At 41.2% G+C, this 24,381-nt stretch overlaps 1 protein-coding gene across 1 annotated transcript in view; it reads left to right on the forward strand.

Moving 5' to 3' along the window:
* Positions 1-24,381, forward strand: part of LOC108701777 (piezo-type mechanosensitive ion channel component 2) — a 48,480-nt gene that overhangs the window by 22,198 nt on the left and 1,901 nt on the right. The window contains exons 19-53 of the mRNA XM_041575822.1: positions 456-629; positions 739-780; positions 911-943; positions 1,063-1,166; positions 1,274-1,437; positions 2,407-2,583; positions 2,733-2,876; positions 3,260-3,460; positions 4,325-4,529; positions 4,912-5,013; positions 5,313-5,478; positions 5,620-5,863; positions 6,541-6,637; positions 6,735-6,897; positions 7,363-7,452; positions 7,844-7,938; positions 9,097-9,159; positions 10,114-10,226; positions 10,328-10,427; positions 10,615-10,683; positions 10,759-10,925; positions 11,289-11,476; positions 11,896-12,021; positions 12,125-12,349; positions 12,898-13,156; positions 15,337-15,525; positions 16,682-16,880; positions 16,967-17,090; positions 19,528-19,675; positions 20,450-20,664; positions 21,735-21,893; positions 22,093-22,240; positions 22,687-22,875; positions 23,700-23,792; positions 23,874-24,043. Coding sequence (XP_041431756.1) covers positions 456-629; positions 739-780; positions 911-943; positions 1,063-1,166; positions 1,274-1,437; positions 2,407-2,583; positions 2,733-2,876; positions 3,260-3,460; positions 4,325-4,529; positions 4,912-5,013; positions 5,313-5,478; positions 5,620-5,863; positions 6,541-6,637; positions 6,735-6,897; positions 7,363-7,452; positions 7,844-7,938; positions 9,097-9,159; positions 10,114-10,226; positions 10,328-10,427; positions 10,615-10,683; positions 10,759-10,925; positions 11,289-11,476; positions 11,896-12,021; positions 12,125-12,349; positions 12,898-13,156; positions 15,337-15,525; positions 16,682-16,880; positions 16,967-17,090; positions 19,528-19,675; positions 20,450-20,664; positions 21,735-21,893; positions 22,093-22,240; positions 22,687-22,875; positions 23,700-23,792; positions 23,874-24,043 — 5,145 coding nt within the window. The remainder of the gene's footprint in view (positions 1-455; positions 630-738; positions 781-910; positions 944-1,062; positions 1,167-1,273; positions 1,438-2,406; positions 2,584-2,732; positions 2,877-3,259; positions 3,461-4,324; positions 4,530-4,911; positions 5,014-5,312; positions 5,479-5,619; positions 5,864-6,540; positions 6,638-6,734; positions 6,898-7,362; positions 7,453-7,843; positions 7,939-9,096; positions 9,160-10,113; positions 10,227-10,327; positions 10,428-10,614; positions 10,684-10,758; positions 10,926-11,288; positions 11,477-11,895; positions 12,022-12,124; positions 12,350-12,897; positions 13,157-15,336; positions 15,526-16,681; positions 16,881-16,966; positions 17,091-19,527; positions 19,676-20,449; positions 20,665-21,734; positions 21,894-22,092; positions 22,241-22,686; positions 22,876-23,699; positions 23,793-23,873; positions 24,044-24,381) is intronic.

Consider the following 24,381-nt stretch of genomic DNA (forward strand, 5'->3'; position numbering starts at 1 on the left):
GTGCTGCTACAATGCTTACAATCTGGAGAAGATATGAAAGACAGAATAAATAATTACAGGTCATGTGATTCAACCAATAGTTAAAGGAGAAGGAATGTGTATCTCACTGGGGACTAAGATTTGGCACCCCACACAGATTTACTACAATAATCATGTAAACACATTTAATCCCCGTTACAGATTTTATTTGTTTTAAAAAACAAAAGTATTAAAAATATAGGCAAAATCGGTGTCTGTGAATTGCAGACCAGTCATCTTGACTGCCAAAAAAGCATAAGAAAAAGTAGAAATACTCTGCAATTATTCATAAAAATAATAATAATGCATTATCTAGTAGAATATCCATAGCTTAATACAAGTAATTGTTGTATGATTGTTTTCTTGCACTACTTATTCTATTAAACTGAGTTTGAAGAAAATCTGTTCTTTGCTAATTTCTTTTCTTTGACCTAAAGCCTAAAAGATCTGGGTTTGGAGCAGTACAGCACCGTTGAGCTCTTTGCTGGAATTTTAATGCCTTCCTTGTTCCTTCTGGCCTGCATCCTGCAACTCTATTACTTCCATGAAGACTTCCTAAAGCTCACAGATCTAAACAACATCCCCATTAACCAAGGAGGTGTAGGTGACAGGTCAGTACTAGCTTCATTAATATTTTATCTTAAGGGCGTTAGCTAGTGTTTCCTTAAACTATTATCTTAATCTGCCTCCCCATGTGTTGATTTTTCCCTATTTAACCAGCAAGAAGAAAATGGAAGAACGTGTTCTCATGTTGGCTAGTGTGTAAGTATGAACCTGTATTCTGAGCTTTGATCTCTAATATACATTTCATAGATGAATATTATATTTATGTTTGCTACTATCTTGAATTATGGATAATAACTATATACTATACTATATATCATATTTGCAGGATAAAGGAAATCTTTGGGAATCTCCATAACAAGTAAGGAACATGTCACACCAAGTCCTTATCTGCCAGATACTCTCCCATAGTCTTGACTAGAAGAGGAACTTGTAAATTATAAAAATCCATTCTAGTAACACTCAATGTATCTCAAACAGGTTAGGAAAAAACAATGAGAAAAATGTAAGCCAAAGCACCCTGGACAAAATAGACAATATTACCATGGATGGGAATGTGGTGACAGACAGCCAGGAGTTTGCAGGTAAAGGATCATAAAGTCTTATATAAGTTATGTCTTTGGAGCAAATGATATCTACATACAGTATATGTACTCAGGCTATGAGAAATTAGTTGTTCTTTCTGTACCAGATGGAAAAGTCAACCAGTGGTTTCTAGTGATTGACAAGCTGATGTCAATGCTCCTGATCCTGCTGGACTTTATCCACGGCACACAGGTCCTTTTATGGAGACTTCTGGAACTGCATATTATCAAGATTGTGTCCTCTATCATTATCTGGATCACACTTCAAGAGGTACCAAAGTATCAAGAGCACAAATGCTTTCTGCTTATATTTAATTAATTCTAGTGCTAGTTATGATTGTGTGCAAACATAAAGCTTTGGGATCTCTGCTGGCCTTAATAATGAATATATAAATATCAATTCTAAAGCTAAATTGAATTAGTTGCTCGGATGAGTAATGGAACGTCTTCAATGATTAATCAGCAAGTCCAGTTGCTCTAGATTTACTTTTACTAGATATACAGGTATAGGATCCCATATCCGGAAACCCGTTATCCAGAAAGCTCCGAATTACGAAATGGCTGTCTCTTATAGACTCCATTTTATCCAAATAATCCAAATTTTTAAAAAATATTTCCTTTTTCTCTGTAAGAATAAAACAGTAGCTTGTACTTGATCCCAGCTAAGATATAATTAATCCTTATTGGAAGCAAAACCAGGATATTGGGTTTATTTAATGTTTAAATTAATTTCTAGTAGACTTAAGGCATGAAGACCCAAATTACAGAAAGATCCGTTATCCGGAAAACCCCAGGTCCCGAGCATTCTGGATAACAGGTCCCATACCTGTACCATGACCTGAATGAATGAAAACCTTCATAGACTAAATCAAATTAGTTTCATGGTAAGGTGGAAATAAGGCAATCGCCCATTAAATCGTTTAGGCATTACACTAATCCATTTCTACTTAATATAGAAAACATTTATACATGACCTAAATCAAGTTCAAATCAAAGATCTCCAAACATCTGCATCTACTGACTGCATATCAATATTCTATAAAAAAAAAAATAGTTTTGTAACTGGAATAAATAACAAAGAACTAACCTATTGGGAACAAAGATACATGTCCAACAGCAGATTGAATTTCGAAGATTGATCTCTACTTTTAATGGTATTTGTGTTGTTTTTGGCTTAAAGGGGATTTTGATACCAGCAACCCCCCCCCCCTTTATTTACTTCCCCTTATTTCAACTCTAGGTGTCCCTGATGAACTGTCTATTCTACCTGCCATGGATATTTGCTCTTCCTTTCTCTTTTCTCCGACCCTATGCCTCCAATATCTCCACTGTCTGGTCATGTGTCATGGTCATCTGCAAGATGATGTACCAGCTGAAATTTGTTAAGCCTCTGGAATACTCTTCCAACTGCACAGAGGTATGTTTTCACCAGGAACCCATTGACAATGTTGGGTCTAGGACAAGTCATTTTAGGGCTCTGTTGGGGTAATTAAGCTTGTGATTTAAGAACTGCTCAACTTTGCTTTAAGTACAGAGGTCAAAGTACAATTTTTTCTGTGTTTCCAGGGCCTGTACAGCAATGGGACGCTCTACAGCCCAATCAGTGAGGAGCTGCAGCAGAAATCTGTTCTATATGTTTCCCCAGTGGATCCTGCCTTGTGGAGTGGGGGACTACGGAAATGTCCAGACAGTGTCTTGCCTTGTATACAGGTAATGCGGACAATAGAAGGGCAAAGTGACTGAGAACCAATATGTGCAATATGAGCATCATCTAGCAGTCAGAATATAATTGTCCGTACCCTACGATCTAAGGCATTCAATAAGGAAACCATCTAATATATATATAAAAGGAATATTCTTGGAATACAAAAACACAGGACACCTCATATCCATATTAAATGTTATGAGCACACCATTATCTATATGTACATACTGTACTGTCTAAGGAAACTATATAACACATCCAACCCACATGTATAAATACAAATATACAGAGGAGGAATGTTCTAAGCTATATCCACATTATAACAAAAACAATATGTCAATCACGTTGATGGTAGAATGGAGCCAACGAATGTTCTACTCTACTGTAGAATCACCTCACCATCCTGGCGTTACTGGCCATTGAATCAACAGTGTACCGACACCAGCTGTATTACCGTGTTCACAACCAGCTCCGAACCCCCGTCACAGGGAGCATCTTTGACAACATCACACGGAGGCATCTGGATGAAGGGCTCCTAAACTGCATCAAATACTATGTGAATTATTTCTTCTACAAGTTTGGGCTGGAGGTGAGTAACCAGTTTAGGGCAAAAGCAAGGGGCTATATGGTACATCCAGTGAGCTCTTCTAAGCTTTTCTTCATTAGAGTTTTTGGAGAAACTGTGACACATAATGGTCCTTCTAGGATAAGTTTGGTTGACTATAAACCAAGGTGGAAAGGGTATCTTAATGCTTGTTTACAGTATGTTCTGAAGAATGGCATTATAAATATTAATCAGAATGACAAATTAGTCAGATGTTACAATGTTGATCCAAATAGTTGTCTCATTGTCCTTTAGGGGGATTTTTTTTACCCTGATGTGAATTGGAGGAGGTTTTTTCACCTTCCTCTAAACCCACAAGAACTTACACTGGCCATACATTTAAAGACTACAGTAAACTAGAGGATCTTTGTTCGGTTTGGCAACATACGTAGTTTACTGTGCCAAATTACGCTGATCTGATTCATGGCCCTATGCCAACATTCAAATCATTCTTTACGTCTACATGGAACCATAGAGTGAGGATCGTATCAATGTGCCACTATCATTATTGCCTGATGGGAATTTTACAACCTGAAGAACAGGTATCTGGCTATTATTTGCCCAGATCTTGGTCAGGCAGGCCCTTCTGCCGGTCCCATACATAAGCCAATAAGCTGCCTACTTAATGTGGGTGGTCTAAATTGGTAGCTTTTATTAGTCTGGTATCTTTAGCTAAAATTTACTACATCTGTTTAATCACATCTGCAGATATAACATTTGTTCCACTTGTTCCTACCAAAGGCCTTTAGCTCTCTAAATGGGAGTAATATCCTGTACAATATGCGACACTATGGAACTCAGATACTTTCTAGAAGATGACAGAAGTGTGGTTCTCCTCTACCCTCTCAGGTTTGTTTTGTGATCTCAGTGAATGTCATTGGACAGAGAATGGACTTCTATGCCGTCCTCCATGCCTGCTGGATGTTGTATCTGCTCTATCTGCGCCGGAGAAAAGCCATTGCTGAAGTCTGGCCAAATTACTGTTGTTTCCTGGCCACTATCATGACTCTTCAGTATCTGCTGTGCATCGGTGTCCCACCTGCATTTTGCTCAGGTATCTGCTGGTACAGTCATGGGCACCACTGCCAAGTTCCAAACCATATAGAAGGAAGGCTCTACTGTCTTTAATAACAAAAAAAAAAGACTTTCTAATAATGTGTGATAAATCGGTATTTGCCATTTTCCTGCTGGCATGTGGAACTTGGCACAAGTGTAAGAATGTTTTTAAAAATTAGATCACATTTTTTTCAGGCTGAACATTGGAAATTAAAAACAAAGGCATGGTTAGACTGTCTTTCACAGTTACAGAACTACTATTCCCAGCATTCTTCTGACTGTATCAATACATAGCATTCAAATGTCAAACTGTGTACTAAATACCTAAAACAAAACTCTCTTTATTTGATTGTGTGTTGCCTTGTCTCCTCTCAACACAGACTACCCATGGAGAACATCCTCCTGGTCACCCAGTTCCAACCTTATCAAGTGGCTCTACCTCCCTGACTTTGCAAAGAGTCCTGATCCTGTATTCTTGATCTGTACGACCATCACTTATAAGTAGTACCATCTTTCTTCTGTTAGGATTCCAATTAAAGAAATGTTATTACTTACATCAAACTCCTCTAAAAATACAATTGAAATGCCATTTTAAAATTCAGCATTGTGTTTATTTGTGTGGTAAACAAAACTCTTCTTTCTCTTCTTTTATACTTTGTTATTGCTTCCATTTTAGGACAAATACTAATTATGTCTTATTTCTAATATGTGGGGAGCCTACTGAATTATATTATGTAAATACTAAAATATATATAGTTCAACGTTGATTCTCCTCTTATAGACGACTTCATGCTGCTTCTCTTGGCATCGCTCCAGTGGCAAGTATTTGAGGATGAAAACCTGGCCTGTTTCAGGATGTTGGCTGGGGACAACATAGAAATCAGCAGAGATTTGGATCCAGCAGACCTCTGCCAGTACAGCCCTGTGCCCAACTTTATCCACTGTCGGTAAGAGGGTGGCCGTTCTGCCATATTTCTTGGATATTCCTGTTTTGTATGAGTGATACCGTTAGGATAATATGCAATGGTGGCAAAGATGGTGCCTACTGTGATTATCCTCCTTCTCCTGTGTTATTTCAATGTTCCTAGATCGTACCTGGACATGGCTAAAGTTGTAGTCTTCAGCTTCCACTTTTGGTTTGTTCTCTGCCTCATCTTCATCACAGGGACCACTCGCATTAATATCCTTTGCATGGGATACCTGGTAGCTTGCTTCCACTTCATGTTATTTGGAGGAACTCTTCTATTAAAGCCAGTGCGCCACGTACTGAGGCTTTGGGACTATCTCATTGCCTACACAGCACTTGTCATAGCCATGAAAAATCTACTTTCGGTAAGTATGGTCAGCCAGACACAAAGCAGAACTATAGATGTGTTGGCTACACTTCTAGTGAAAACCTTGGAGGTCTCCTTTGTCACAAACCTTAATCAACATAAAATAATGTAAGATATGTCAACTGAACTATAGAAATGTGATGACTGCAGACAACTATTTCCATATCCTTATGCAATTTAAAGTTCCTTAAAGTTCACAAAATATTGTGAAACAAATAATATATTGGCTGGACGGCAATGCCCTGTAAGGGTTTAGCTCAGTTCTTATTAGCTTCTAGAAATGATCATTTCTACTAAGACATGGGGATGTGTTCCAGCCTCTAAATTAGGGTTCCGCAATAATTTTTTACATTCAAATGTAAAAAGAGTTGGGGAGCAACATAAGAAAGAAGAAGAACAAAGAAAAAAGTTCATGGGGGGTGGCAAATAAAGGATATGAATGTCTATTCAGTTGCCTTTTGTGGGTTGGCAGCCTACAGGAGGCTCTGTTTGACCATAAACCTTGTTTTATGCAACTACAACCTGCCTCCATTGAAAAATAAACACCTGCTTTGAGACCACTTGGAGCAACATCCAAGGGGTTGGTGAACAATATGTTGCTCACGAGCCACAGATTGGGGACCACTGCTCTAAATCATAAACTGCACAGGTTGCATGTGTTTCTTTCTTTGGCAGATTGGGGCATGTGCCTATCTCCATAAGCTAATGAAAAACAACTGCTGGCTCATCCAGACCTTCAGTATGTTCTGTACGATTAAAGGATACGAACTAAGTGAGTTCTTAGCTGTCTCTTTCCAACCCATATTATTTAATACCTCTAATACTTGCTCTATTCATGCTTATCCTTGCAATTTCTTCTGCTGGAATAGCAATTCCCTCAGATGTAGACTGTGAGTTGCCTGAAAATGAAGCAGGAATAGTGTGGGATGCCATCTGCTTCACCTTCCTTCTCATCCAGCGTCGTGTGTTCACTAGCTATTATTTCCTCTACGTTGTGGCAGATGTCAAGGCTTCCAAGTTACTTGCTTCCAGGTAACATATTTGTTAGAAAACTCCAAAAAGTTCTAAGCAGCATGTGGTTCACATCAACAATTAGTTCTAAATAAGACATGGGTTGTATGTTTTGAAGTTGCATATTGTTTGTCAATGACAGGTTCTAGTACATAGTTTGTATCAAGGGAGCACATGTCTCATATTAGTAGGGTCTAGTGAGCTCATGTCTCATAATAGTAGGGTCTAGTGAGCAAATGTCTTATGATAGTAGAGTCTAGGAAGCATATGTCTCATATTATGGAACATTACTTCTTCTGTGGAGAGATCAAAGGCATATTTACACCAGTAAAGAACTTCAGTTAGCCATGAAGCTATATAATAGAGCTTATCCATCTAACAAACCTAAAGATGATATAAGGGAGACCTGGATCTTTCAGATTGTTTCTGATAACTCTCTCCATTCGGCAAAATTCTGCAAATATTGATTGCTGCTATAACTTTCAGAGGTGCTGAACTTTTTGAAGAGAAAGTCAAGAAGGTGGTTGCAGCTCGACTGGATGAAGAGAAGAAGTGTGCACAGTCCATGAAGAAGCAGTAAGTGGACATATTCATCAGAACTTTTAGGGCCTCTCATTGTGTTGCTTAAAGAGATAGTGAGGTTTCTAATCTCAACCTTTGAAGCTTGTCATTGGTAAATTAAAGAATCTGCATGCCACTGTTTCTTTGCTTTTGTTGATATAGAACATTTTATATTAGTAAAAGTGGCATGTTTATGCTTGAAAACACAGAAAAGTCTCCCCAGATACCTAAACTGAACTTGTGTTTCATTTGTAGCAGTGCATTAATTCAGACTTAAAATTGCTAAGCTCAAGCCATTTCATGGTATGAACTGCACATGAACTTGATCCAAAAATATTATATAAACTTTATCTATTTATTGTTGGATGGTTAACTAAAAATCCTTGTACTGTCTCTTCTCTAAAAGAATGGAGCAGATCAAATCTAAGCAGAAGGCGCCCAAACTTGGTAAAGTCACTGAAGAGAATGCAGAAGAGGACAACTCTGAGCCTTCACCTAAAGGTATGAGCATAAAGTCCTGATTCATGCTTAGCATACCCATGATTTTCCCCTTGTTATAATAAAGAAGTTGACTTACCAGGAGGATGTTGGTGCTTATTTTTCCGCAAAGTTTTAGACCAAGTAGGTTGTTTAAAGACATAGAATTAGTTTCTCCAGTAGGCTTCCTATTTTATAAGACTTGGTGGGTTTTTCAAAACATTAACTTTGGTATTCTATGTTCCTTGACTAAACTTCCTAAAGCATTAGATATGGTTTTCAAGTAAGCGCCTCAGAATATTAGATGTGGTTCCTCAGGTAGGTCTTCAGAGCATTAGAACTGGTGCCCTAAGTTTTCAAAATTGGTTCCTCTTCAGTTCTTTAGAGGTTGCAGAGACACTAATTCTGCAGCTATTGTTCTGGAATTGCATTACTGTACTTACTAATGTGCATTGCGTACATTACTTTTTCATTGATTTTCATTCAGTGAGGTCCTTGCTAGATAGATTGCCCAGGAGAGCAGGTTTAGTAGTAATATGCAATGCATGTGATGTAGGAGGCAAACAGGACAGGCTTATCCAATCCAACCATCAAAAGCACCTCCCATGTCTGCACACCCAGTACTCCCTCAATGGACGCTGCTGAGCATATCAGATATAAAGTGCAGCGGCACATAAATCATATTATGCTAATCGTGTGGATCAAGTGCAGGCTTTTTAAGACTATTTTGACCCAAAAGTAAAAAAACAATAAAAATGGATTATTCTATTAGACGGTATATGTAACCTTTACGGTAGGTTTTATCAGTATATTTGATCTGTTATGTTCGCGAAAGCATTATAAATTTCTCAGGAAGCTTCCTCAAAGTATTAGACTTGTTTCCTAAGGTAGATTACTCAAAGAATTATATGTACTTCACAGGACAATAGGCTGCTCAAGGAGGTCCCTCAAATCATTACACCTAGTTCGTAAAATATTAGATTTCTCAAACCATTATACTTGATTCCTCAGGTAGAAACGTCAAAACATTAAACTTCAAGTAGGTTACTCAAAGCAATAGGCCTTAAAGCTGCTCCTACTCCGTTGACAATAAAGGTGTTTATATGACTTAAAACTGTGTAGCCATTTGTACTGAATGCCCCATTCACTCCCTACCTATTACACTTATGTGTCTTCTTTCAGACGACAGTGATAAAAAAGATGGAAAAAAGAAATGGTGGCAACCTTGGGTCACCCATACCACTAGTAAGTCATACTTCTGCTACATGTGTTTTCGTTTCTCTCCAAAAACAATTATTTAGTCTATAGAACTGCACTGAAACAACAAAAATTGGAGACTTTAAATTTGTGTTGTTACTTATTTCTAACTGTAGAGTGTCTGGGTGTGAATGTTATGTAGTATAGTGTATAGTGAGCTCTATAATCCTTCTGTACACATACATTAGAGCATGGGTCCTCGACCTATTTTACCCATGAGCCCATGAGCCATACGGATAAAAGAGCTGTGGAGCAACACAAGCATGTAAATTTCCTGGCGGTGCCAAAAGAAGGGCTGTGATTGGCTATCTAGTAGCCCTTATGTGGACTGGCAGCCTACCGGAGGCTCTTTTTTGCAGTACAACTGTGTTTTTGCAACCAAACCAGGAATTCAGAAATAAGCACCTGCTTTGAGGTTACTGAGTGCAACATCCAAGGGGTTGGTGAGCAACATGTTGCTCGTGAGCCACTGGTTGGGGACCCACTGCATTAGAGGAATCCCTGCCCCATGACACTCTGGAGAGCACAAAAACTGAGCACAAGGTCAGACTGGGCCAGTGAAAATAAAAAAAATCTGGTGGGCCCTGGCCCTCATGGGTCACTGCCGGCCCAGACCCACTCCCCTGAACAGCTGCCCCCTAAAGAAAAATATGATGTGCCGCAATGTGCATGGCGAGCCGACGTTCATGCATGTGTGCTGACATTTGGGCATGTACAGTGGGGGGCACAGAGGTTTGGAAGTCGAGAGGGGGCCCTTCAGACTGCTAGGAGGGCCCTTGGTGCCAATGCTCCAGTCCGACCCTGGCTGAGCATTAGCGTAATCCCCTAAGGAATTGTTTTTAAACTTCTTGAATTTCCTATATACCATGTAGTATATGTTGTGCAAGTGAAGATGGCTCATGCCTTACATTATTGCCTCTAAGTATTTTCTATTTGCATCAGTGGTACGTAGTGGGAGTTACAGCCTGTTTGACACAGACAGTGAGGATGAGGAAGAAGAGATGCGCGAAGAAAAGAGAGAGGAAGAGCCACCAAAGAAGAAAACAGCATTTCAGGTACCAGGACCCTAATATGGTTGAATATGGAGAATCCATGTTTCAAGTAAATCACAAAAACAGAGAGGAAAACATTTCTTGGCCTTCTGCATTACTTTCAGTTGGCGTATGAAGCCTGGACCGCAGGTTCCAAATCTGCACTTAAGCTGCGGCAGAACGATGAGAACACCATGCGGGAGCAGAGTCGCAAAGAGATGGAAGGTTTACAAAAATAATTTTTTAAAATGTTCTCAAAGGGGATGTTGAAGTGTTTAAATAATATTTGTGCATATGGCCCATTTCTGTATTCTCTAGATGTATGTGTAGAAATATTCTAGAGCACACTGGTATTCCAGCTAATGCTCAATAAACAAGAGATGGTTGGTATCATATTTTCTTGCAATTAAAGGGAATCCAGAAGAACCTTTAGAGGAGACTGAAGAGATAGAATCAGAAGAGGAGAATGCAGATGGACCAGGTGACGTTTTAGAACAGTCTTTGCTCTTTTGGCATTGATCTAGCCCCACGCTAACTGCCTTGCTCTGTTTCCCAGACCACATCTTTCAGAGAATCATCCATATTGTCCAGTTTTCATGGGTCTTCATTCAAGCTCTCACTGATGACACCATAGAGACACTAAATGCTTTCTGCAAGAACAGTATAGATGTTGCAACTGTGCTGAGAATGGAGAGGTGCATGTTGCAGAGGAACCTAGATAAAGTAAGAGTTGATCATGCTATTTACCAAACTCAGGGATGTGCGAAGCCTTTTCTATTCCTAGGCTTCCACCTATCATACATAAATATTAATGTGTGACCAAAATAAAGTATAGATGACCAAATGAGGAAACTACAATTATGGAACTTTTTTTTCACAATTGTCATAGATGATCTTGTTGCAATTGCATGGTAGTCCTCTATCCCCTTCCTTATTTGGAGCAGAATCTCCTCCATACAATTCCTTAACTAATGAACACCATATTTTCTTTCAGATAGGTTACCGTTTTTAAATAATAAAAGTGTGTTCTTTTGATATTAAGTTCCCCCTTTGTAGCTGCTTAGACTATGTGTTTTGTGTGGGCAGGGAAAAGAAGTTTCCCAGGGCAGTATAGCTGAGTACTACAAGGCAAAACAGCTCTCTCGGACCCAAACACTAACCAGTGAGGAGAATGAGGAGTCTGCGGGAGAAGAAACCATACAGCTAAAGAAGTTAGAGATATGCAAGTTCCTAAGCATGGAATCCCAGCAATCCCAGGACAGTTTCCTTTCAAGGTAAATAACTTTCTACTGAGCAATGGGGGTTGAACATCTAGACCTGTAATTGTGACATCACTCTGCAGAATATTCCTGTATGTATAGGATAATGGGGCTGTCGCCTTCTTATGATCAGAGCACAGCACTGTTTGGTGTATCCATTGAAAGGTTAATACTGGGTTTTTAGAAATCCGGATTTATTTGTCCCCATTTCTCCTAGAACCACCTTATTAAAATTCAAGATTGTGTTTTCTCAATTGTTGAAAAAGGCACTCTCAATTTGTTTTTCGAAACTTGAGTTTTACAAACGCAAATTTCCAAGATATACCAATGAAGACGATAAAATATTTGGTAAAAATAACCTTTTTGAGCTTCTGTAGACCCCAATGGGAGGTGTATCTTCAACATTTAGTCAAATCCATTATTCCATCCATCAGCTGCCCCACGGAAGATTTGGTACTGTCTTTTGACGAATCTCTGGGACCTGAGGAGGGCCAGAGGATTCGGGGCCCTAAGCGCATGTTGGCATTCGACTCAGCGTCCCTTGACAGTCTGGATTCACGGTATTGTCCACTATTTTTTTTAGTAAAGTCAATTTGAGATGTTTGCAGTTTGGTATTAAGAGCACTTTACTGTGGATGAGACCATATTATGTGCCCACTGCAGACAAGATCCACATGGAGAGCACAAGGAGGATGAGGAGTATGACGGTGAAGTTGAGACGTCAGAATACACAAAGACTGACATCCCGCCCTCCTACAGCACGGTGATTGCCAAAGGGGACCTGGAGTCTTCTGAGCCAGAGGAAACATCCCTGGGTGCAGACAAAAGTTTTAGGCCCCTTACAGAGGTCCCAGAACTCTTGACTGCAAGTGAACTCCTACTCAACAAGTGAGTGAGTGTGGGAGGAGCAAGGGTGAGGCAGTTTCAAAGGGTCATCAATTCTCAGCTAAATTGATGGAACTCATCTGTCTATCCAGCTGTCTATTTATCTATTTTTATCATGTATTTATTATCGAAGTATCTAAATCTATAATCTATGTATCTCTGTCTCCTCTTTGATGTCTATTAATTTCTATTTATCTAAATCTATTATGTAAGTCATCTATGTATCTATAATCAGGCTCCTATGTTCTATACAAGCAGCCCAGGGTCTGTGCTTTGGGTGGAAGTTTCTGGGGGGGGGGGACATCTGGCCATCAGACAACTATATATTTATATAATATATATATATATGTAAAAAATTTGCAACCCCCATCCCACCGCCACACACATAACGGATAACTCCTGTTGTCTACAATGATTTCAGACTGTTCTTCTGCATTGCCAGTGCTGGAGGCAGGAATATCCGCTGTAATATTGTTTCTATACATTCCTTTCTGTGCATTGAGCCCTAGATTTAGGGGGACTGAGCTGTGTGTTATGCATCTTTCCGGCAGGATGTATTATGATGAGGATTTGGAGCAATCGGAGAGGTTTTACCAGATGTTGCCCCGCCCCCTGCGGCTCTGCTTCGCTCTGTATGACACCATTGTCTGCAAATCGGAAATGCTCTGCTATTTTGTTATCATTCTGAACCACATGGTGTCAGCCTCTATTCTCTCCCTGATCCTGCCAATCCTAATCTTCCTCTGGGCAATGCTCTCTGTGCCCAGACCCACCAAGCGCTTTTGGATGCTGGCTATCATTTATACTCAGGTTTGTTGGGGCCAACTTGCATGAAGTTCCGTTGTTTGTAATACATGCTCTAAACTCGGCTGATATTTTACCAGATAGGTGGCAAACTGAATTGAGGCTCCACTCTACTCAGCTGTTAGGGCCCACTGGCCAGAGACCCTAACAGATAGTAGACTAATAACTAGGGATGCACAGAATCCAGGATTCAGTTCGGGATTCTGCCTTTTTCAGCAGGATTCAGATTTGGCCGAATTCTTGTGCCTGGTCGAACCGAATCCTAATTTGCATATGTCAATTATGGGCGGGTGGGGACTTTTTGTCACAAAAGGAGAATTTTTTCCACTTTTTCCTTTCCTGTCCCTAATTTGCATATGCAAATTGGGATTCGGATATGGTTAGGTATTCGGCCGTATCTTTCACCAAGGATTCGGGGATTCGGCCGAATCCCAAATAGAGGATTCAGTGCATCCCTACTAATAACTGGGGTACTTTGGGGTGTTGCGCCTGCTAATGAAGATGTATGGGACCCCGTGCCATTTTGCTTTTAAGGGGGTGGTTCACCTTTAAGATAACTTTTATCATATTATAGATTGGCCAATTCTCAGCAACTTTTCAACTGGTCTTCACCTTTTTTTATTTATACTTTTTGAATTATTTCCCTTCTTTTTCCTGACAGTTTCCAGCTTTCAAATGACGCTCACTGACCCCATCTAAAAAAAAAAAACAAATACTATGTAAGGCTACAAACTTATAGTTATTGCCACTTTTTATTACTCATGTAATGCTCACTTGGCCAACCCCCCCTGGTGCCAACTCCTGAGTCCCCTTTGTGAGATGAAAGGCTAATGGGAATGCTTCTCTGGCAGTGCCTCCACCTGATGGGATCCGGGAATACACCTGCGGTGGCCCCATTAGGATAACAAATCAATCAATCACACACTTTATTATATAACAAATATAACTTTTAGGCAAATTTAAAGGGGAAGTAAAACTTTACATTTTCATTTATAAAAATGCCCACTACCCTAGGAACCTGTAGCAGTCCAGTCCTGATAATTCCCTGCCCGGAAAAGTCCCGCACTACTCCATTTTGGCAGCCCAAGAGTCTCAATCCCTTGTCCCCAAAAGATAACCAGTCCTAGGTAGCGCTACCTGCCCACATACTTTCCCGCTGGAAAGTACTTGCTCCCATGTGGCAGGCACACAAACTGCCTGTTTCTCCAAACAGGAGATCGCTGGATCCTTATCCTTTCCTACCCCTTCCCTCTGGTAACACTCACCCCAAAGGAGTCACACAGATGGGTAGTCTCACACAGAGCTGACAGGCATCCACAGTGATGAAATCTTTATAGGCTCCAGACTCTCCCAGTCAAGCACATCACTTGCTTGATCCATTTGCTGAACTGTAGCTCCCAGTACTGTCTATAGCACGAGCCTTTGAAGTCCAGTGTCTGGCATCAATCTTCCGGAACATCAGGGTCTAGTTATCCCTAAGCCCACACAGGGCATAGCAGCCATATGGTGTGTCTCCATAGCCTGAGGTCTGCCACTGCAGCATCCCAGCCAACGATCACTTCATCCTGCACCCAAATCAAGATCCAAATCAAAATGGATGTGTGAGAACATGGCATTCTCCTTTTATATTGGTGCACAGCGACACCTTGTGGCTTCCTTTGGGATCAGCCATGCTGCACCAATCCAAGAACTCTGGCCCTGGAAACCCCACTCTCAGCCATGAGGCTCCGACCAAAGGGGAAATTAACCCTTCGGGTCCCTACATTCATCTTTCTAATCAGGGCCTCTGCTATTCATATTCCAGTCTCTTATTCAAATCAATGCAAGGTTGATAGGGTCATTTGGGCCCTGGCAACCAGCTAGCTGAAATTGCAAACCGGAGAGCTGCTGAATAAAAAGCTAAATAACTCAAAAACCACATATAATAAAAAATGAAAACCAACCCCAAGTTGTCTCAGAATATCACTCTCTACATCATACTATAAGTTAATTTAAAGGTGAACAACCCCTTTAACATTTTTGAGTGCCACTCTGAAACCCAAATTTAATGAAAAGGAGCAATGACAGTGCTGCAGCCTGAATTGGCTATAGGAGAATGAGAATAATTAACTAGAGCAGAGCAAACAAAACCACTTAAGTCTCTGAGGCTGTATGTGCTGACTGTATCCCCTGAACTTCTTTCCTAGATTACGGTCGTCATTAAGTATTCATTCCAGTTCGGCTTCTTCCCATGGACCTCCACCGTCTACCGGAACATGAATGCGGACAAACCTTTCCAGCTGCCCAATATAATCGGCATTGAGAAGAAAGACGGCTACGTGCACTTCGACCTCATCCAGCTTCTCGCTTTGTTCTTGCACAGATCTATTCTGAAGGTAAAGCTGCTGTGTCCAGTCAGATGTCTCCAGGGTTAATAAAGGTGATGCTAAGATGAAAAGCAGTTTTCAAGACCAAGAGTCATCTCCTAGAGTATGACTCGAACCACTGCCTTGTTTCTAGGATAAGTGGGACCCTAGCAACACATAAGGCAACATAATGGGAAAAGCCAAAATTTGATCCATACTCTAGTAACAGATACCAACCGAATACAATCGTAGTCAAGTATAATGCAGCTTTATTAAATTCTAAGCCAATCACCCTCTGGGGCACTGCTGGAATTTCACTGACTCAGACTGTTGTTACTAATAGGGAACTGACCCACATATTCCTGATGTGTTACCCAATTACTGCCTAATGTCCAGCCAGCAGTCATTTGTTACTAGTAAGTGGTCTTGTGCCCTCTTATACATTCTCATGGCCTAAATATGGTCTGATACAGTCTCACACCCTCTGATACAGTCTCACATCCTCTGATACAGTCTCACTCCCTCTGATACAATCTCACACCCTCTGATACAGTCTCACAACCTCTGATACAGTCTCGCTCCCTCTGATACAGTCTCACGCCCTCTGATACAGTCTCACATCCTCTGATACAGTCTCACTCCCTCTGATACAATCTCACACCCTCTGATACAGTCTCACACCCTCTGATACAGTCTCGCTCCCTCTGATAAAGTCTCACACCCTCTGATACAGTCTCACTTCCTCTGATACAGTCTCACTCCCTCTGATACAGTCTCACTTCCTCTGATACAGTCTCACTCCCTCTGATACAGTCTCACTCCCTCTGATAAAGTCTCACACCCTCTGATACAGTCTCACTCCCTCTGATACAGTCTCACACCCTCTGATACAGTCTCACACCCTCTGATACAGTCTTGCTCCCTCTGATACAGTCTCACTCCCTCTGATACAGTCTCACTCCCTCTGATACAGTCTCAATCCCTCTGATACAGTCTCACACCCTTTGATACAGTCTTACTCCCTCTGATACAGTCTCACACCCTTTGATACAGTATCACACTCTCCGATGCAATGAACACTAGGGGCTACTTTTTCAAGATGGGTTAACAGATCCAATACACTTTCAACCCTCCCCACCCAAAAATACCCATCTGCAACACATGATAAAATTAAGTTCCTCTTTAGAACCATGGACTTTGGGACAACAAAGAGGTTTCCCTGCCTGAGTCCAAAAAGAAAAAGAAAGGCAAGAAGGGGAAAAAGCGCGGGAGTAAAGGGGAGGAGGACAACAATTCGGGCCTGGTTCCGTGGCACCTATTCAAGCATCAGAATCCCTCCAAGAATGTATTCCGGAAACGCAAAGTTTCACAGATGGCAACTGAAGGTAAAAAGAATTATCAGTACTACAGATGTGAGCTTCTAAATGCAAAGAAACGAACTGTGATTTCTTATGATTTTTTTACACACCAGGGAACCCTCAAAAGAAAGAAACAAAGAGGAAATGGTTCAGATGGAACCACAAGAAGAAACGTCAGCCCATAAAGCAAAAGTTAAAACAGCAGTGGATCAAAGCTAAGAAGCTTACCATGAAAATGTAACTTCCTCCTATGTACTAAAGCTCTAAATATCTTAAATGAATGTATACTTTATGCATTTAGCTCTTGTATTTGTATTTAAGCAAATGGGAGCGGGAGGGAGGGGTACAGTATGAGGGTATAGCTGATTATGTTCACAGAACTTTCCTTCTCTGTATATTTGTATTTATACATTTGGGAAGGAGGTACAATATTGTTTCCCTTAGACAGTACAGTATGAGGGTATAGCTTATTGTGTGCCCAGAACATTCCTTCTCTGTATATTTGTATTTATACATATGGGAAGGATTGTTTCCCTTAGACAGTACAGTATGAGGGTATAGCTTATTGTGTGCCCAGAACATTCCTTCTCTGTATATTTGTATTTATACATATGGGAAGGAGGTGCCATATTGTTTCCCTTAGACAGTACAGTATGAGGGTATAGCTTATTGTGTGCCCAGAACATTCCTTCTCTGTATATTTGTATTTATACATATGGGAAGGAGGTGCCACATTGTTTCCCTTACTTAGACAGTACAGTATGAGGGTATAGCTTATTGTGTGCCCAGAACATTCCTTCTCTGTATATTTGTATTTATATATATGGGAAGGAGGTGCCATATTGTTTCCCTTAGACAGTACAGTATGAGGGTATAGCTTATTGTGTGCCCAGAACATTCCTTCTCTGTATATTTGTATTTATACATATGGGAAGGAGGTGTCATATTGTTTCCCTTAGACAGTACAGTATGAGGGTATAGCTTATTGTGTGCCCAGAACATTCCTTCTCTGTATATTTGTATTTATACATATGGGAAGGAGGTGTCATATTGTTTCCCTTAGACAGTACAGTATGAGGGTATAGCTTATTGTGTGCCCAGAACATTCCTTCTCTGTATATTTGTATTTATACATATGGGAAGGAGGTGCCATATTGTTTCCCTTAGACAGTACAGTATGAGGGTATAGCTTATTGTGTGCCCAGAACATTCCTTCTCTGTATATTTGTATTTATACATATGGGAAGGAGGTGTCATATTGTTTCCCTTAGACAGTACAGTATGAAGGTATAGCTTATTGTGTGCCCAGAGCATTCCTTCTCTGTATATTTGTATTTATACATATGGGAAGGAGGTGCCATATTGTTTCCCTTAGACAGTACAGTATGAGGGTATAGCTTATTGTGTGCCCAGAACATTCCTTCTCTGTATATTTGTATTTATACATATGGGAAGGAGGTGTCATATTGTTTCCCTTAGACAGTACAGTATGAGGGTATAGCTTATTGTGTGCCCAGAACATTCCTTCTCTGTATATTTGTATTTATACATATGGGAAGGAGGTGTCATATTGTTTCCCTTAGACAGTACAGTATGAAGGTATAGCTTATTGTGTGCCCAGAGCATTCCTTCTCTGTATATTTGTATTTATACATATGGGAAGGAGGTGCCATATTGTTTCCCTTAGACAGTACAGTATGAGGGTATAGCTTATTGTGTGCCCAGAACATTCCTTCTCTGTATATTTGTATTTATACATATGGGAAGGAGGTGTCATATTGTTTCCCTTAGACAGTACAGTATGAGGGTATAGCTTATTGTGTGCCCAGAACATTCCTTCTCTGTATATTTGTATTTATACATATGGGAAGGAGGTGCCATATTGTTTCCCTTAGACAGTACAGTATGAGGGTATAGCTTATTGTGTGCCCAGAACATTCCTTCTCTGTATATTTGTATTTATACATATGGGAAGGAGGTGTCATATTGTTTCCCTTAGACAGTACAGTATGAAGGTATAGCTTATTGTGTGCCCAGAGCATTCCTTCTCTGTATATTTGTATTTATACATATGGGAAGGAGGTGTCATATTGTTTCCCTTAGACAGTACAGTATGAGGGTATAGCTTATTGTGTGCCCAGAACATTCCTTCTCTGTATATTTGTATTTATACATATGGGAAGGAGGTGCCATATTGTTTCCCTTAGACAGTACAGTATGAGGGTATAGCTTATTGTGTGCCCAGAACATTCCTTCTCTGTATATTTGTATTTATACATATGGGAATGAGGTGCCATATTGTTTCCCTTAGACAGTACAGTATGAGGGTATAGCTTATTGTGGGCCCAGAACATTCCTTCTCTGTATATTTGTATTTATACATATGGGAGAGAGGTGCCTAACTGTTTCCCAGTACAGTATTATGGCATAGTGTATTGTTAGTTGACACAAAACCTCCAAACGGCCCCAGTTTAGGAAGGATGGTTCCGAAATAACAGACACTTAAAGTGGTAGAACTTGCTGGAAAGTGGATGGAGTTTCAAGTGGAACTGGGGCATGTCCAGACTGGATTGCTCTGTGGGCACAAAGGAAGCTCTGCACACTTTTATATGAAACAGCCAATACTTGGGTTTTACATTCATGCCTCAAGTCAGTGTCTTTTCTATAACACCAGAGCACTTCAGATCTACCTGCCCATACGCCAGTTCTTCTACGACATTATACATCCAGAGTACAGTCCTGTCTGCGACGTCTACGCCATCATGTTTCTTGTTGACGCGATCAATTTCATCATTGTCATCTTCGGGTATTGGGCATTTGGGGTAAGAATATTCTATGCAGTCACTTTGCAAAACCTATGGAATTCTTAAATATTATCTCACCATACGCAAGCTAGGGTGTTGCTTGAATCACCCCCATGACTGGCCAGTTTATGCCTATAGCTGATATAGATGGAAAAAGGAGTATTTATGGAAAATGATAATGGTCTAGAGCTGAGCCAGATGTAGGTGGACCTTAGCATCATTTGGTACTCTCTGAAGCCAGATGTAGGTGGACCTTGGCATTAGTGATGAGCGGGTCGAGAAAAACTCAACCCGCACCACACCAACTTACGCCTTCTATTTATAGACCCGCACTCGCCCACCCCACCAATGACATCAGAAAAAGGGAGGGGTAGGGCAGGCGCGCACCTATAAAACCAGAAGCCGATGGTGTAATGTTGCAAACAGCACAGCAAGGTTGACCCGAACCCGCCTGACGTGCGGGTAAACCCACGGGTCTCGCGGATATTGGGTAGTCCCGCACATCACTCCTTGGCATCACTTAGTAAGGTAGTAAGGTTTGTTACCAAATGTAGATGGACCTTAGCATCACTTGGTAATGTTTGTCGGCAGATGTAGGTGACCCTGGAAATAACAGCCGGGGAGAGGTAGGATTGTAATGTATAGCTGATGACTGGGAGTGATGCCTATAGTCATGTAGAGGTGGGGGTCAGCTTCAGTAGGAACGTGAGCTTGATAAGTGATGGCAATTATCAGTTATTGTTATTGTTCTTGCCATGATTGATGTGCCTCTGTCATCCTGTGCCCCCACAGAAACACTCGGCTGCTGCAGATATCACAGAGTCTTTGTCGGATGATCAAGTGCCGGAAGCTTTTCTCGTTATGCTCCTCCTGCAGTTTGGTACCATGATAGTGGACAGGGCCATCTACCTACGCAAGACCATGTTTGGGAAGTGTGTCTTCCAGGTGGTCCTAGTGTTTGGGATCCATTTCTGGATGTTTTTCATCCTCCCCGGGGTAACAGAAAGGTAAAAAGCCTGTGGCTTCAGCTCATTTCCCTAGGCCTATGGAATCTGCATTTCTCCTGGACTCTCTAGCTCTTCTACTGTATTTTCCACTTTGGTCTAGTTCATCTACTTCTTTCCATATGACTCCATTGGTATTCAAGATGCTTTGTGATTATAAAATGCACTTTATCAAGAGAAAATGTAATTAGCATTACAAAATGTGCTTGGTACAAATAGTGTTCCATGCTCTTCCCTAATTCCCACTAGATGTTGGAACATTGTTGCTGGGTGTAAGAGCATTATTGAGGTTGGGTGCTAATGTTGGGAATCAGGTCTGATTCACAATTGCGGTTCCAATTCATCCCATGAGGGTTTAGTTTGGTTGAGATGAGGTTCTTCCCCTCCCATCTGAGAAAAACCCAATCTGTACAGACCTCCCTTTTTTGCTATAACAGCCCCATCTCTTGTGGGAAGGTTTCCATTAGATCAGTGATCCCCAACCAGTAGCTCGTGAGCAACATGTTGCTCTCCAACCCCTTGGATCTTGCTCTCAGTGGCCTCAAAGCAGGTGATTATTTTTTAATTCCAGACTTGGTGGCAAGTTTTGGTTGCATAAAAACCAGGTGTACTGTCAAATAGAGCCTCCTGTAGATGAAGAGTCAACATAGGGGCTACCAATAGCCAATCACAGCCCTTATTTGGCACCGCCCAGGAACGGTTTCCCTGCTTGTGTTGCTCCCCAACTCTTTTTAAATCTGAATGTTGCTCATGGGTGAAAAAGGTTGGGGATCCCTGCATTAGATGTTGGAACGTTGTTGCTAGGAGTTGCTTCTATTCAGCCACAAGATCATTAGTGATGTTGGGAACTGATGGGGATTAGGCCTGGCTCACAGTTGGGGTTCCAGTTGGGTTGAGATTAGGGCTCTGTGCAGTCGGATTCTTCTTGTCCTAAGAATTTAAAAATGAATTGATGACTATTTACAAACGTTAAAATGATATTAATTTGCTGAGCCTTTTACTATTCATTTATTTACTTTCTTCCAACCCCATTCATTATCTCCCGTTACCCCCACTCCTTTGCACCCCTGCAGAAGGTTCAATACAAACCAGGTTGCCCAGCTGTGGTACTTTGTGAAATGCGTGTACTTCGGCCTCTCTGCATACCAAATCAAGTGCGGCTATCCTAACCGTGTCCTGGGCAACTTTCTGACCAAGAGTTACAACTGCATCAACCTCTTCCTTTTCCAGGGGTAACGTTTAGCATGTTGCTTTTACGTCCTTCATTTTTGTTCAAAAGCTTTATTGTTGTATTACTGTTTGTATCTATAGCCACATGTGTGCGTAACACAACCATCACCAGCTATGGCGCAGGAGTACAGGAAAAGATGTTCGATTCAGAATGCAGAAATTGGATTATATATATCTGCCTTGTACATTCTCTTTTTGCAGATTCCGGATGGTTCCCTTTCTAACAGAGATGAGGGCTGTGATGGATTGGATTTGGACAGACACCACCTTGAGCCTGTCCAGTTGGATCTGCGTTGAGGATTTATACGCCAATATCTTTATCATGAAATGCTGGAGAGAGTCTGAGAAGGTACAAAGGCTGAAGGGATATGTTGCACTTTTGTTAACATAAATACCACGTTGCCAAGTGGTAGATTTCTATTTCTGGTCCCTAAGCCAGACACAGTCTGTCCGCTCCCCCTGCCAACACCAGGGCGTATGCGAGCACACTTTCCCCTGTCCCCATCGGCACTGAGAACTGCTCGCGGGCAAGTAAATGAGAAATTTGTCGTGCACCCAGTCCTCTAGGCATTAGGAAAAGGATGTGGCTGAGTGCCATGCCACCAGTGAAATCATGCCGCCTTAAAAGGGCCCTTGTGGCCTTGCCACAAATCCGAGCCTGACTCCGCCTGCAATAATCACCAATATCCAACCTCCCCACCGGACTGTTTTCTGATCAGCTGGCATTGGAGCTCAGTGCAGTTGGAATTTCCAGTGCAACTGATGGATAGTCCTCTCTGTTTTTTGTTCTTTTAGAAATATCCAGAGCCACCTGGGCAGAAGAAGAAAAAGATTGTCAAATACGGCATGGGTGGAGTCATTATTTTCGCCCTGATCTGCATTATCTGGTTCCCGCTCCTCTTCATGTCATTGGTGAAATCCGTGGCAGGGGTGACCAATCAGCCGTTAGATGTCTCCATTAAGATCAGTATCAGTGGCTATGAGGTAAGGCCATGGACTGTTTATGGTTATTTTACAGAATAGGTTTACCACATGAGCCAACTTCTTGAATATCAGACTAAGCAGCTAGTTATTTGCACAATTTGCAGCGAAAAAAGGATGGCCAAGTTGCACCAATGCCTCAGCTAACAGGTTCAAAAAGTCTGGGTTAGCGAATGACCTTATATAAGGTTCAATGAAGCAAATCACATGATCATTCAGCCCAGTTTGCACTTTTGCCCAATCGATTGTGGTGATCATATCAGTTTGATCGGAATGCTGATTAGGAGGCAGCAACACTCATACAGTTCTCTCTCATTAAACTGCCTAAAAAAAAAATCTGTGTGACCACTATGTTCTAAATTAGTCTGCTGCTTTTGATTCTTCTCGTGAAGACTGCTATGGTCTACTGGATTGTCCATTTAAGATAGATATAAGTAGTGTTTGACTTATTTGATGTAGATTAAGATGGTCTTCTATATTGTTCTGTTGAGCTCCATTGATCTGGTCTGGTTTAATGTTCTGCTGTATAGCTCTTGGGTTCTAGATGATGTTGACTTCTGCTGGGTTTTCCCAATGTTCTAGACTTATTTCAGTATATCATGCTGCTGTTCTATCTCATGCTGTCTGGAATTCTCTAAAGCACTGCTGTTCTAGAATGGTGGAGTGTGCAAAGCTGAACCCTTGCCCTAGATTCTAACCGTCTTACATTTGATAGAATTCCTCCCTTATTTGGAGGGACAGGAAACAGATTCAGACAGTATTCTTACTAACTGTTGGTCAAAATAGTGGGCCTTCTCCGTGCATGAAGATAATCTCTTGCTTTATAGCCCTTGTTCACCATGAGCGCCCAGCAGCAGAACCTTGTGCCCTTTTCTTCAGTGGCCTATAATGAACTGACCTACAGATATGCACTTCACCCGGTGAGTACTGGCAATATCTGGTTCTACAGTTCCATAATTCCTTCTGTCCTTGTGCTAAACTGTGTCTTTCTACCACTTCAGTCTGCGATGCAGTTCATAGTCAACTACATGCCCGAAGACATTGTTACTGCTAAAATAAAGAGCAACGCCAGCCTCCTGTGGACCATTAGCCCAGCCAGTCGAGATGCAATGATCGGGGAACTGTCCAACTCAACACAGATCTACTTTGACATCCACTGGAATATACTCAGGTATAGCTGGGGGCTGTTTTTTTTACAGGGTAAATCTTCTGTCTGGATTACAAAATCTGAAATAATCCCTAGTCTGCTACAATTTTCTCGGGGCCACATTTGGCAGCTGCCAGATGTTCTCTTGTGGGGGCTCTTGTGCCTTGAGGCTAAGGAAGAAGGGTCCTAACAATCTTCAGCCCAATGCATTTATGTTCTTTAAATAATTGGCTGCCTGTCCGATCACAAAAGTCTAAAGCAGGTATGTCCAATGTGCACTTATTTAACTACCGGTGAACTGTAACCATAATAATCCAACCATTTTCCATCTGACACTGTACTGTTTGAGCAGATAGTGTGAC

Source organism: Xenopus laevis, chromosome 9_10L (genome assembly GCF_017654675.1).
Source record: "Xenopus laevis strain J_2021 chromosome 9_10L, Xenopus_laevis_v10.1, whole genome shotgun sequence".
Taxonomy (NCBI): Eukaryota; Metazoa; Chordata; class Amphibia; order Anura; family Pipidae; genus Xenopus; species Xenopus laevis.